Here is a 14984-nt window from a genome sequence, read left to right as displayed (position 1 = left end):
AATCATATACCAAGTCAAAGGTTCTAATTATTCAATTCGAATTTCGAATGACAGTACTATTCTATTCGAACGCCTACTTGTATAACTTTTAGCTATTATTATTAATTTTTAAAATTTTATTATTTTTCAACTCACAACAAAACATTTATTACTAAGAAATTATTTTTTGAATTTTTAAATTTCAAATTTTTTTCGATCATGGTGGCCATTTCTAATTAGTGGTCCCTTTTCCCTTCTGTTTCTTTACCAATTGTACGCGATCCGAAGAGAGTCTCTCGATCTATAAATTTAGGCTCTGGAGGCTTGTTTTACCTTTTTAAAAAGATGATTTGAACCTAAACTTGGTAAAAGTGGACAAAGTTACCACGTATAGGTTCAAATCACCTTTTTAATGCATGGATCTTCATATTCTAAAAAGATGATTGAACCTCCTTACCCTCATGTAGCATTTGGAGGCTCAAATTACCTTTTTAATTTTGACTCGAGGAGTTGATAAAAATTTTATCCATTCATGTAAATCATTTGTCTGTTTAATATCATGAGTTATTTATAAATTAATTATTAATTATAAGGACAATCGGTGATTTTTTTTAAAGATGAAAGATGTTCTGGTTGAAATTTCTTGACATTTTCATCAGTTGGTCTTGGACCCATTGCTAAATTATCCTGACTTATTTCAAGATGATATCCTTCGGGCCCTGACACTGTCCAAGTGACATTCAAAATCTGATCTTTAGTTCCCAGAGGTGTAGGATTTGAATATTTAGCAAAATTAGTCCACATTCTTACTAACTTATCTCGATTAATATTGAATGGATCTTGAGGATCAGTTGGATATTTAATGTCTGAAAAGTACCATATATATGCCAAATCATCACCATGAGCAGAACCTAATACGTATTTAAAGATAATTTTATTTGTTAAACTAAAGAGTTAAAATGGGATTAATTATAAATTACTATTTACCATCAATTGTGATTCCAAACAACGATTTATGTCTAGATGTACTAGAAATAATGGAATTACGATAATAGTAGACTGGAACATATTTATGCATTAACTGTTGCTTACTATCTATTGCACTGATATAATAAGCATCAGAAAGATTCTGAAATTTAATAAATAATTGGGAATAATTCGTTTATTTTCATATTCAGGGGGTCGGGGGAGGGGGGGGGGGTACTCCCAAAATTTTATAAAAAAAACACTCTAAAATTACTTTTGTAAATATAATTGAGCATTATTTTGAATTTTTTTTTATTAAACTTTTTCAATAGTCGAAAAGTATTGATGACTTGTTTTATGATAAAAACAATTAAAAAAATTTTTTTTTCTTCCTTTATATCCAATAATTATGTAAAATGTAAGTTTTCTTTATGTAAATTACTTATAAAAAAAATATAATTTATTTAATATCCAGAAATGTCTTACATTTTGCCTGCAAAAATGAAAATTTTTTTTCTTTTAACGGCAACTGTAAATTTTTATGAGTCTGAATGTAGCAAACATCAAACAAATTTTAAATTATAAATAAATAGAGTAAATAATTTAAAAAATAATATTTATAAAAATTTACTTATTAATTTTTTAATTTTTTAAATGCGCATTTTTTTTAAATTTTATTTTATCGATTATTAACTCTATTTATTAATAATTTAAAATTTGTCTGATGTTTGTTACATTCACACATAAATTTTTTCTATTTACTTTGAATGTATTCTATTTTAATTGATATACATAAAAAAAAAAAATAAATAAAAAAAAAAAAAAAAATTAAATGTATTTGAGTTTCGAAGCCTTAGTATGTCCATCAGTACCACATTTTGCCCCCGCCTCTCCCCTATAGAGAAAGATAAATATATGTATTACTCGAATTATTTGATCGATTGCATCATCAATAATATCGCTGAATATATTTTCGGGTAGTCCACCAGAAATATTTGAAAGAGTTTGAATTAAATTAGTAGGAACGTCTGCAGCAATTACTCCAGTCGTAGTATGTATTTTTTTAACACCGTCTTTTAATTGTATCAGAGCTTTGAAGATAAAAAAAATATAGCAGTAGAAGAAAAATAAACAAATTTGAAAATAATAATAAGTAAATAAATACGTTTTAGGAAAAGTAGAATTTCTTGCGACATAAATCCTGCCATGTGAGGTACTCGATTGAACTGACCAGTTTTAAAATTCTCAACGAAACATTTCGTTATGAATGCATTGTCACCAGCAATATTTTTATCTTCAATTACTGGCTTAAAAGGTCGGAAATTCTAAATAATTTATCGAAAAGTTAGAACTTATTGAGGTGAGACTATGAAATTAATAAATAAAAATTACTAAAGAAGTCATTTTTTCAGTCGCTTTGACAATATTTTCAGCGGATTCTTTTTTTAGCATTCCAAGGAGTTCTGTCTTATCATTGACTGTGTAACCTAGATGTTTGGCAAGTTGGTAAGCATAAAATTCATTTTGAGACGAAGTAGCAAAGCCCCAAAAACATAATGATGACCCACTCATGCAAATAGATCGATGGAAAAGATCTAAACCAATAATGTTACATTGTTATTCTATTCAATAAAGATGGAATGATTTTTTACCTCGTGAAGATTCAGAAAGGATATGAAAATCAATGGCAGCTGCACCAGTGCTCTCTCCAAAAATAGTTACACTTTTTGAATCTCCGCCAAAATATTTTATATTTTTCTGCACCCATTTGAGTGCAAGAACTTGATCTTTAAGTCCGGCATTGCCACTGGCATCTGAGAGATTCAGTGATAGAAAACCCAAGGCACCAAGACGGTAGTTCATTACCACAACCACAACTTCATTTTCAATAAGATTGTCGGGACCAAATTTTTTAATACTCGATGAGCCCTGTTTGAAGAGACCACCGTGAATCCATACCATTACTGGTAAACTTTCATTATAACTAGAAAAATTTGTTTGCGGCGTGTAAACATTTAAACTCAAACAATCTTCTTCGCCAATTACTTCTTTGCTAATAGAGTCATCTATTTGAGGACATGGAGTTGCTTCGGTAGTTGCTTGGAAAACATCTTCCCATGCTTCAGCTTCTTGTGCTGGCTAAAAACTTGCCTATATGAAAAATTTATAAATTTTTTTTCTCCACAAAATTTTACCTTAAATCGATTAATTCCGATTGGTGGTTTTCCGTATGGTATTCCACGAAATGATGAAAATTTAATTTTTTTATTTACAGAAACTAAAATTTCACCTTGTACGGGTCCTTTCTCTGTTTCAATTACACTTGTAAGCTCAGCATTTACCGAAATATTATTTATTACAATAGAATTTGAAAAAAATAATACTAAAGAAAATATTACTATCATTTTAAATAATGTATATCAACACGCTACACTTGTTCTCTATAACTGAAGTTAAAATTTGCAATCGACCACAAAGTATCGCCTTAGTGATAAGTGTTCTTATCAATAAATGTCAACTGGTAGTGTGTTTAAACTCAAAAGTATCGTTTGCTATTTCACTGGACTAATTATAACATTAATATCCAGTAAAAATTTTATTTCTATTTTTATTGAATGTTCATATAGAATTTGATTAAGGAGGTTCGACCGAAACTAGTGAGTCAAAGTAGTGTTTGAATTTTTTTGTTTCTTAAATTATCTTAATAGTTATAAAAATTAATTGTTTTAATTAATAATAACATAACGAATTCATAAATTAATATTTATTACTTATTTAATTAAAGAAAGTAATGGAATGATTTGGTTATTTTTGACTCATATAATTTAATAAAAAAATTTGGCAACAGCGCGTTCTAACTTCTTACACATAAATATTCAAATTAAAGCGGGAAAAATTTATTTGTAATTTCGTCTCTCTTATTAATGTATTTCTACCCTCATTTTTTCTCTCAGCTGCTTCCGCGACGTTGCCAAACCCTCAATAATATGTATCTACGTCGATGAACGAGATTAAATAATAAAGTTTAACTTGAATTATTCAAATAATTACAACGATAACACTATATTGTTAAAATCTTATCATATTTTAAAAATATTCGTTTATGTCATGTGGTTTTTATTTCTTAAACTTGGGAGGTTAATAATGAAAAAAATCAAATAAGTCATGACGGGAGCTTGTCCGCCATAAGAGCCTGTGTATAAGAACTTTGAAAACGTCATTTCTTAATATATTTTTTTCTAAAAAACTAGACGGTGGATCATATTCAAATTTTGAGAATACATAGATAAAGTACTTTTTTACATGTATACTATATAAGTTTTAAATCTTAAAGCTGGAAAATTCTTTTTACATTAGATTCAGTCGAACCTTCTTAAGAACCATACACAGAAAAAAAAGATTTCTTGACGTAAGAAAAATTTTGCATTATGAAGTGAAAATGAAAATTTATTTAAGACTAGGAAAAACTTTTTGGCGCAAGATATGTTTTCCTGCCCCAAACAGTTTTTTCTTGATTCAAGAAAATTTTTTCTCACCCCAAAAAACTTTTCATTTCTTATTCACAGTGCAATAAATTTCTCAGGACAATTAAAAATTTTTTGAGCCAAAAAATCCTTTTCTTCTATGTACTTATGATTTTTTTCAATGCAGATGATAATATTTTACTGAACCCAGAAGAAAAAATGAACTTTTTCACGGCCAAATTTTGTTTTTATTTTTAAGATTCTTTATCTTATTGATAAAATGATTTAACAATTTTATTATTTATACAAGTTATAAAATGTTGATAGTTAAAGTATAGTTTTAAAATTTTAATTTTTTTAAATTACAAACATTGAAAACTATAATAATGCATTCAAAAATTTTTTTGCTATCAAAATCTAATTTTTTTTTCTTGGGGTGGAAAAAAATTTTCTTGAGCCAAAAAAAATTCTTTGATACGAAATCAAAATGTCATGCCAAGAAATTTTTTCCAGTCTTAAGAAATTTTTTGTTTTCGTTCCACTAAGCAAAATTTTTTTTTGCACCTGGAAATTTTTTTTTTCTGTGAAGATCAAAATTTTTTTTTGATCTCTGAAAATGCAATTAATAAATAATAAATAAGACATATTGTAGAATAGAATTGGTTTTTATTGTGACTAGATTACAAACGGTGTCTATAATCGAATACTAAATAAAAATCAGCATTCGACCAAGAAACGTACACACAAATGAGGGAAGATGATGTCATTTAAATGATAATTATTTATTTATTTATTGTAATTCTCACACATTTATTTCAGGATATGTGAATTTATTTCATTTCATTCGACTTATATATTCGTACGTCACGGGGATTCATACAAAATAGCGGTCGCTTAAATTTTTACTTAGACACTATACAATTCTATTTATTGGATCGCGTTACAACTTTATAATATTCATTTACTTTTTTATTTTTTTTATCACACTTTAAAATTACTCACTTCAACTTACTCTCGCTTCCTTATTTATCAGCAGCAAGACGTGAAATTTATTTTAAAGTATCACAAAAAAAATATATATATTTATATATTTATAATTTATTTTAGCTTTTTATTTTTTTAAGTATACCGAATATCGTTTACATCTACAAACTATTTCATATTTATATAACGTACAATATTATTGATTAACGATTCTCATACTCTGTACACGGCACTCTGTCGATAGAATTTATTCCATCGATAAATGCCAAAAAAAAAAAAAAATTATATTATACTTTTACTCAATCTACTATTTTATTTTATTAATATTAATTTTTTATTTGTTTAAATCATTATAATTTTTTTGGTATTTGCTGAATTACGTTATCATTATCATTATTATCATTTAAATGTTATACAATTTATATTTTAATTTAATTCGATTAGATTAACGAGTTCGTACAATTAATATTTACTATACAAATATCTACAAAGTATTTTTAAATTACTGATTACAATTACACGAATTACTTTTACCAATTACAATAAATCATCTAAGATTAATTCGATAAGTCAAATTATTGCACAAAACTTTGGTCTAAATAATCTCAATTTCTGATTGCAGTTAAAAAAAAAATAAATCCAATAAAATAAAAAATATCTTTATAAAATAGATGCAACAATTAAAAAAAAATTGATAAAAATATTCGTGTAGTAAAATAATTTTAATAATAATAATAATAATAATAATAACCAGTAATCACTGATTGCGATTATCATCCCACGTGAGGGACAATGACTGTGACCCAGTCGCGATGGAATTATTAGTCCAAGAGTCGAATAAAGTCGACCAGTATCCAGCAGCCGAAGTGGCAGCATGTTGCCAGTATCCAGGAAGTCTCCCGCCGTGGCCAGCAGTCGCTCCGCTATTCATACCGATACCCATCCCGAAGCTGCCTCCAGTAGTACCGGCACCGACGCTACCAGCGCCAGCACTGCTGCTACCGCTTCCACTGCTGCTGGCCATTAGATTTTCCGTGGCTGCACTAGCGCTGAGTATCATGCGGTCATCGTTTATCTTGTGGTCCACCGTGGTGTTGTCCTCGTCATACATGAGGTAGTGCTGCTGGGATGTCGTAGACGAGGGCGTCGACGATAGCATCGGAGACGCGGCGGACCTCGGCCTGGGTCACTCGGACCCTCTCATTGGATTATGCGATTCCGTTGGAGTCTGATTGTTACAATTGTTGGGTTGTGATGATCCACCGACTTGGCTATTATTACTATTACTATTATTATTATTATTATTATTGTTGTTATTATTATTACTATTATTATGATTAGGATTACTATTATTATTAGTATTATTATTATTATTATTATTATTATTATTATTGTTATTGTTATTGTTGGTATTATTATTAATAGAACCAGTTGCCGAGTGATGGGGGCTGGAGGCAGCCCCCACCTCACCTCAAACTTGGGCCCGAGCAGTCGCGTTATTATGATCAGTGCCAGGTGAATGTGGATTACCAGTATTACTAGTAAGTGCATATTGACACGCACTTAAACCACCACCAGAGGAAGCTCGTGAACTAACAGGACTAATGCTACCAGCACCACCACCGGTAGTACCTCCAGTACTGAATGAACTCGCGGATCCATATTCGCTGGAATGCTGTTTAGCTTTTAATCTTAGTGAGGTGATACTACTATTCATTAGGGTACAAGGCTCAGGTGGACCAGTAGCACGATGATGGGGTGTGTAGACTGAGGGCCCGTATGGATGGGGTGCTGCTGGTGCTGCATAAGGACACGCGGCACTTGACGCTGCTACTGGTGATCCTGCCACTCCTAAACCCGAACCCATTCCGGGAAGCATTGAGGTCGCGGCTTGCCCAACGGACATTGACATTCCGCTGACATGACTGCCGGCTACAGAGGTCGATGTATTAAAACAGTTCACTGGTGCCACTTGAGCGTGGTGATGATGGTGCGAGGCCGTTGGTACCACTGTGCCTAAATGGTTCACCCATGGAAAACTCTTGCTGCTCAATGGCGATGGCACTTTTGCAGCCCAATTGTTGTACGAACTGTAAGAACTATACATCGCGTCGACATCAGCTCGCCCGATGAAACTGTTCAGGCCTGCGGTGCTGAAACCAGTCTTGAAATCCGCTGCCGCTGCAGCTGCGGCTGCATTCGCTGCGTTGCGCTCACGTTTTCGCCACTTTGCGCGTCGATTTTTAAACCAAACCTGCAAACATATAAATTCATACTTTTGTTATTATTTTTTATATAATCAGAATTTTTATTTAGTTAAAAATATGCGTGGAATTATTTTTACATGGAATTAGAATCGCGCATGGAAAAAAAAATAGTGGAAAAATTACAGTTTTAAATATCAGCAAAGTCTCTCTACTTTGAAACTGTGAAAATTACATTATTTCTGAGACGTAATAATAATTATGGTTGCAACAGGAATAGATCTGTAAATAACAATAGGAATAGACCGGTGGCTGTAATAGGACTAAGTCCTATAGCTGCTACAGGGCCATGTCCTGTTGCAGCCACAGTTCTTTTTTTCCGTGTAGATCAACGTAGATCTAATTTTTTCAAATTATCAATGTATATATTCATCTACACGGAAAAAAATATTGTGCTCACCACTCAACGGTATCGTGATATTCACTCTCCTCAGTTGGTTATACTTTGTATACGGAAAGGGTTGGTCTATCGAATCGTGATTATCGCGATCCAGACGGATCCCGAAATCATAAGATCGTTTTGTTATGGTAACGATCCGTTCTGTTATACACGGAGAAAAAATTATAGTAACTGTTCCTAGTACGTTTATGAAATATCATCCCATACCGTTATGGTAATGATTACTTGGGATTATGGGATATAGATCCATACTCTCTGAGAAAAGTTTCCATAAGTATGGTAACAATTCCTATCATTATGGTAACAGTTTCCATATCGCATGTGAAAGGATCATGGTAATGATTATCATACTCATAGGAATAGTTCCCATAAGCAAATAGGAGCCAATCCTATAACCACATTGTAACGGTTCCTAAGCATATATGGTAATGGTTACCATAATATTATGGGAATGGTTACCATAATATTATGGTAACCATTCTCATAATTTTCTCTCCGTGTAATAATGGCAAATGTCCATAAAAAATTTGAGGTTAAAATAGATGAATTTAACTTTTATAACTTCATTACACTTTTATTTTTGTTGGAATTAATAATTACATGCAATAAAAAATTATTATTTAATATGAAGAAATGTAATCAAGTAATAGAATATACGTAAATAATTGATGTAAATTTTTTATTTAATAATTTGGTTATGAGTGGTGGCGTTTGAGAAGTAGATCGCGATAATCACGATCTGTTTTGGTATGATATGGATACATTAACTGACAATCACTATACATTTAAGTATATTCACAATCCGTAAGATCATCATAATAAGTCTCTAGTGTTTCATTCATCTTGGTCTCTAAATCTAATTTTTTTTTCCCAAATAAAAATCACCTTGAATAAAAGTGGCATACACATTGCCATTTATTTTTGTATGACATTGCTAGTACATAAAGTTATTAATGATCAGACGGGTTTTTAATTAATGACGAAAACAATTTCGTTATTTAAAATTTGAATAATAAATAACTTTACAAAAAAAATTTAATTAATTTTGATATTATATTTTTTTTTCTATATTTTAAACAAACATGTTATAAAGTAAAGACAACGTATAATATAACCTTAGAGGAGTTGGTTACTCTCAATCCTGAAATATGACGGCGTTAATTCAAGGCGGCGTCGCAAGGAACGCTCGATACTATACGAGACCTCGTCAGCCGTTTCTACCCTCGGGTCCTTCGACCTCAACTTACTACTACTACTACTACTACTACTACAACTTCTATACAGCAGCACACTCTCTACTACTTAAACGTCTATACACTTGAGTGTACCATCGCTGCCACAACCACCATATTTATATACATGTATATCTAGTTTGTTACTTTCTTCCCTCCTTTCTTCTTTTCTTCATTATATTCCTTCCCTCTTTTTTTCTATTTATATATTTAACTGGCGAACGAACCCTCCATCTTACTACCCTCCAACAATTATACGGATGGTTGCACTCAGATACACGTTGCGCTCGCGTACGTTGTAAGTAAAGGCAACGAGCGATAAAAGCGACATGGATGAAGGCACGAGGTAAGTTAAATTATAGATAACAATAATGATGATAGTAATAATAACAAGAGTTAAAAAGTAATGACTGAAATATCGTAAACTATATTTTAACGAAATTTTTTCATGATCTTTAATGAGCTAATTAAAAATTCAATAACTTATTTAAAAAAAATTTCAAGCTCCTATGATTTTATTTTTTAAGAATAATTAGGGTCGAAGTGTCATTGTAATTAAAATAAAAAATGTAATTAAAATTTTTTTTAATATTTATAATTTTAAAATGAAAATTTAAATAAGGGAGGGAGGGGAAAGACGGGATACTTAAGAAAATAGTTTTCGGAAAGTCGAACACGTTAAATATTTTTTTTTTTTTTTAATAATGTTCAAAGTGAATAGAAAAAATTTTCATGTTTTACGGACAAAATGGAGTAGTCCCTAAAAAAGGTAAAAAAATAAAAATTCTAGAATTTAAATAAATTTGAGTAAATTAAATTTTCTTATAAGTAATTTACATGAAGAAAAATTACATTTCACATAATTGGATGTAAAGGAAGAAAAAAAAATTTTGATAGTTTTTATCATAAAACAAGTCATACACGAAGAGAAAATTATGGTAACAGTTACAATATATTATGGGAATGGTTCCTATGCTGCATGGTAACCGGCTTTTTTCAAATGTTGATTATAGGAACGGCACCCATATTTATTATGGTAATCATTCCTATAATTATGGGTATAATTCCCATATGGTATCGGAATAGTTCCTATGGGATCATGATAATCGTTACCATGTAACTATGGTAATGGTTAGCATAATATTATGGTAATTGTTACCATAATATTTAGAAATTACAATAAATTTTTTTTTTGTAATAAGCGTTTTTTTTGTATACTTAAAATTTTGTAATGTATAAAAAAAACGCTTCTTACAAAAAAAAAAAAAAAATATTATAATTTCTAAATATTATGGGAATTATTACCATGATATTGTGGTAACCATTACCATACTATTATGGTAATCGTTACCATAATATTATGGTAACGATTACCATAATATTATGGGAATGGTTACCATAATATTATAGGAATAGTTACCATAATATATAGGGCTTATTTCCATATACACTGAGGAACCATGACAATGTGGTTATAGGATTGGTTACTATTTGCTTGTGGGAACTATTCCTATGAGTATGGTAATCATTACTATGATTCTTTCACATGTGATATGGAAACTGTTACCATAATGATAGGAATTGTTCCATTACTTATGGAAACTTTTCCCAGAAAGTATGGGTCTATATCCCATAATCCCAAGTAATCATTACCATAACTGTATAGTATGATATTTCATAAACGTACTAGGAACAGTTACCATAATTTCCTCTCCGTGTAATATTTTCGACTTATACTTTTGATTTTTGAAAATTATTCAACAAAAAAAATTCAAAATAATGCTCATAATATTTGCAAAAGTGATTTGGAAATGTTTAAAAAACAAACTGATTTTATAAAATTTTGGGGGTACTCCATTTTACCCCTCCCTCTTCACATGAATTCGACGTTTAGGTAAATATTTATTATTAATAAAATAAATAATTGAAAACGAATAAAAAAAAAAAAACATTTTTAGTCAGTGAAATGAATAAAAATCAGTTATTGTTAATAATAATACTGCAATAAAAATAAATGTCGGTATCGTTTAAATATGTGGAAAATTTTTTGATAGCTGTATGTAAATAATGTTTTTGCTTACAAGCAATAAAACATAAAAGAATAACCATTAACTCTGTTCGCGTTATTTCACCTTACAGTTACTCAGCAGCGGAAGTTGCTGTAAGAGAAGTACCAGCAGTAGCGACGAGTGTGTTTTCATGAGACTTGAAAATCCGTTAGAGAGACATACGTACACAGAATGTAAGTGTACTACACTAGCAGAGAAGAGAATAGATGAGAAGAGAGGAGAGAAAAGATAAAAGAGAAGATAAAGAACAGAAGAAATACTGTGAGTATAAGAAGACAAAAGACAATGACAGTGTCGGAACTTGTGAGTGGAGTAAGAGTAAGCCAGTGAGACGAAAACAGAGATAGAGATGGAGACAAAGAAATGAGGTAGTGTAGAGAGCAGAAGGAAGATGCTACTGCTGGTGCTGTGGCACACGAGAATCAATAAACCCGAGGCAACATCGAGGCTCCCACCCGACGAGGTCGTGGGTTTGTACACGCGAAGCCGCGCCCATAAACTTTAACGGCGTCGCAAAATTTCACGATGGCCGTCGGTTACGTTGTTACCCTCTTTGATGAATTAACTTTCAAATCCTTACTCAGATATAACATGATAAATATTATTTACTAATTCTTATCTGGTATTTACATCATCTTCATTTATTACTTTATTTCATAACTAAATTATTTATTTTTTTACTAGTAATTAATATTTGTGGAGCTATACACAGAAAAAAAGGATTTCTTGGCGCAAGAAATATTTTCCATTATGAATTGAAGAGAAAAATTTTCTTAGGACTAGAAAAAATTTCTTAGCATAAGAATTTTTTTCTCGCCCTAAGAAAATTTATTTTTCAATTTATAGTGCAAAAATTTTCTTGGGGTGAGTAAAAATTTTTTGTGCCAAGAAATTTTTTTTTTTCTGTATAAGAAAACAAAAAAAGAGTAAAAATATCAAATGATTAAAAATTAATTTGTCTTAATTATTTACGACTAATGAAATAAAAAAAAGTATAAGAAAATGACAATGATGATAAGGTTTCCTGTGTGGCGTGACGGGAAGGCAATAAAACCTCATCAAATCACGACCCCCTTGCCCACGTAGTAAGCTTGTACACGGCTCAATCTATAGAAGCTTATATAACTGTAATGAGACGGTGGCCGGGCGTCTCATCAATCACTTGGACTTCCTCCTCATTCCCCATTACTCCTGCCCTTCTTGTACTGAGAGTTCACCCGGGCTGGCTAGTGTAGTGTATAGTATATAGATTGTGTGCTAGTGTATGTAACATGGCTGGCATACATGTCTGTGGTAAACTGTAGATACGTTATAGATGTCCAGACTACTCAGACCCATCAGTCGTGATCCGACGACTTAACGTCTCTACTGAACAATACAAGGTATTGTTTCCTCTTGCTCGCTCTCTCATCCACTTGCTTTATCCTGCTTACGTGATTTTATTGGCTTTTACGCTTTCTTTTACTACACACTTGTTCAGATTCTTTTGTCAGCTGGTTTAAGAATAGACCTGCTGAGTCTGACCGTTAAATCTATACCTACTTACCAACTGGTCATTTAATTTTTTCGGGTTTATAGAGTAAACATAATTGTTTGCTAGTTTTTAAATCTAACTTACACTGTAAAAGATCAGGAGTGAATTCGGAGTAATTACGAATTTTATTTAAATCTGCATTCACTCTGATTCGGAGTTTTAATATTAAAATAAACTCCCTTTTGAAGCGAATTTCACTCCCAGAAAATTAAAGAAATACACGGTCATCTGCTCCACATTTACTCCGGATTTAATACGCGTCCACTCCGCAAATTTTTTACAGTGTAATGCTAATGATATTTAAATTCTGTCATATTTTTTTAACCCTTGAACTACAAACCCATTTTACACGACTCACAATGCGAAGCATTAGAGAGTGCTTTATGATCGAAAAATTTTTTTTAACTGTAAACTACAAACCGGAGTAAATATATTTACCCCACGGAATTTTTTGCTCGTAAAATCAATCTAAAAGCAGTAGTCTAACTTTTAAGTACATGAATTTTTTGGTTTTTTCATGCACGGAGAAAAATGGAGACAAAAAATGTACGAATTTTTACTATGCTGTTGACTAAACTTGAAACAGGAAGTTGGGTTGTCAAAAAATTATTATGCTGCACTATAATTATTATTGTGAGCCTCTGAAAATTTTGTATTTTCAACCATAATTCTTAATTTAGACATACAATAATCATTATAATTTATCGATAAGTTTTAAGTGTATACTATTTTTTGTAGGGTGGCATAATAATTTTTTGGCAACTCAACTTCCCGTTTCAGGTTTGGTCGATAGCGTAATAAAAATTACTAGATTTCTTAAGCCCATTTTTCTCTGTGTGCCAAAGAGAGTGGTAAATTTATAATGTCTGACTTTTAATTATTTATCTACTTTATAAATCATGGGACAGTCAACCCAATGAAAAATTTTGGTAAACGCTTTATATTAAAATTTTTTTTTGATAAAAGTCTTTTATTATTTTTTGGCGCGTAAATAATTTTTGTACAATTTTTAATCTATCCTAAATTAATTTAAGTAATAAATTGAAAATTATATGATTGCCAATAAAATATAACAAATAATAAATTTACATTTTATAAAAGTCAAAATATTTCTTTGCTTTGCATCTTTAAATTCAAGATAAAGAAAAACAGCCATCTCAAGGATATCTTAACTTTTATTATTTTTTTCAAGATGCGCGTGTATCGACGTGTCAACCCCGATTGTGCGTACCTACGAGTATGCTGTACTTATACATTTCCAAACCATCCGTAGACTAAAAGTAAGGGAAACAAAAAAAACTCAGAAGTAAAGTGCGGAAGAGGGTGAATGAGGGAGACGGAAACAGAAAGAAACGAAAATTACACAGGTTGTTGGAGCCGGAAGAAGATAGTTGTTGCAGTGTATTTATAAATATATATAGAAAGACGACTGGTTGGTTCTCGGACGGTCGTAAAGGGGCGAGTAGCAGTTCGACGAGGGTGCTGAGGAATAGAGGGATGCCAGTGTGATAGTGCGCGGGTGCTCACTACTCAGAGGAAGAGGTGGAGGAGGATAATATTGATCCCCTCGTAGCCCCGCCTCCTCTACTCCTTGCTCAGCGACGCCATCATTATATTATCCACCATCCCTCTGGATTTCAGACTCAAATAAAAACCTCAACCCAAATGTATGTGTGCACATTGACGAAAAATAGAGTCTCTCTTTTTATTTTTCTCTCAAAGATCTTTTACGAATTATACTTAGCAAAATAAAATTTTTTTTCCCTGCTTTTTTTACACCTAATGTCTTGAAAACAATCTTTGAAGAAGGCCCGTGATTTATATTTATTTTTATTTATTTTTTATTCTAAACTTTCATTTTATTACTCACTCTTGTGTAAAAAAAAAAAAAGATAAAAAAGAATTATTTTAATGTATTTTTTACAAATAAATTTTTATACACTGAATTTTATCAGTTTCGTTGATTTTATCATTCTCAGAAAATTATAAAAGTCATTGAATATACTTTAAAAAGAGCAGTGTTAAAAATGGGCTCAATTTAACACCGCGTGGTGTTAAAATGAAATAACACCAGTGTAAAAGGTGTAATTTG

At 31.1% G+C, this 14984-nt stretch overlaps 3 protein-coding genes across 3 annotated transcripts in view; all 3 read right to left on the bottom strand.

The window, feature by feature from the left end:
• Nucleotides 1-465: 465 nt before the first annotated feature.
• Nucleotides 466-3350, bottom strand: LOC103572383 (juvenile hormone esterase-like). The gene is made up of 8 exons (XM_014441035.2): nt 3345-3350; nt 3141-3275; nt 2598-3084; nt 2338-2540; nt 2111-2270; nt 1870-2036; nt 967-1108; nt 466-890 (listed from the first exon to the last, which is right to left on the bottom strand). Exons 1-8 carry the CDS (start codon nt 3348-3350, stop codon nt 562-564), a joined length of 1629 nt encoding a protein of 542 aa, XP_014296521.1. The 3' UTR covers nt 466-561.
• A 2429-nt stretch (nt 3351-5779) lies between these two features.
• LOC106693441 (uncharacterized) lies at nt 5780-6560 on the bottom strand. The gene has a single exon (XM_053737311.1). It carries the CDS (start codon nt 6550-6552, stop codon nt 6151-6153), a length of 402 nt encoding a protein of 133 aa, XP_053593286.1. The 5' UTR covers nt 6553-6560; the 3' UTR covers nt 5780-6150.
• A 303-nt stretch (nt 6561-6863) lies between these two features.
• LOC103572375 (pituitary homeobox x) overlaps nt 6864-14984 on the bottom strand; it is a 34754-nt gene continuing 26633 nt past the window's right edge. Inside the window, exon 4 of the mRNA XM_014441108.2 lies at nt 6864-7647. Coding sequence (XP_014296594.1) covers nt 6865-7647 — 783 coding nt within the window. The 3' untranslated portion in view covers nt 6864. The remainder of the gene's footprint in view (nt 7648-14984) is intronic.

Source organism: Microplitis demolitor, chromosome 3 (assembly GCF_026212275.2).
Source record: "Microplitis demolitor isolate Queensland-Clemson2020A chromosome 3, iyMicDemo2.1a, whole genome shotgun sequence".
In the NCBI taxonomy this organism is placed as follows: domain Eukaryota; kingdom Metazoa; phylum Arthropoda; class Insecta; order Hymenoptera; family Braconidae; genus Microplitis; species Microplitis demolitor.
This window is presented reverse-complemented; position numbering and strand designations above follow the sequence as displayed.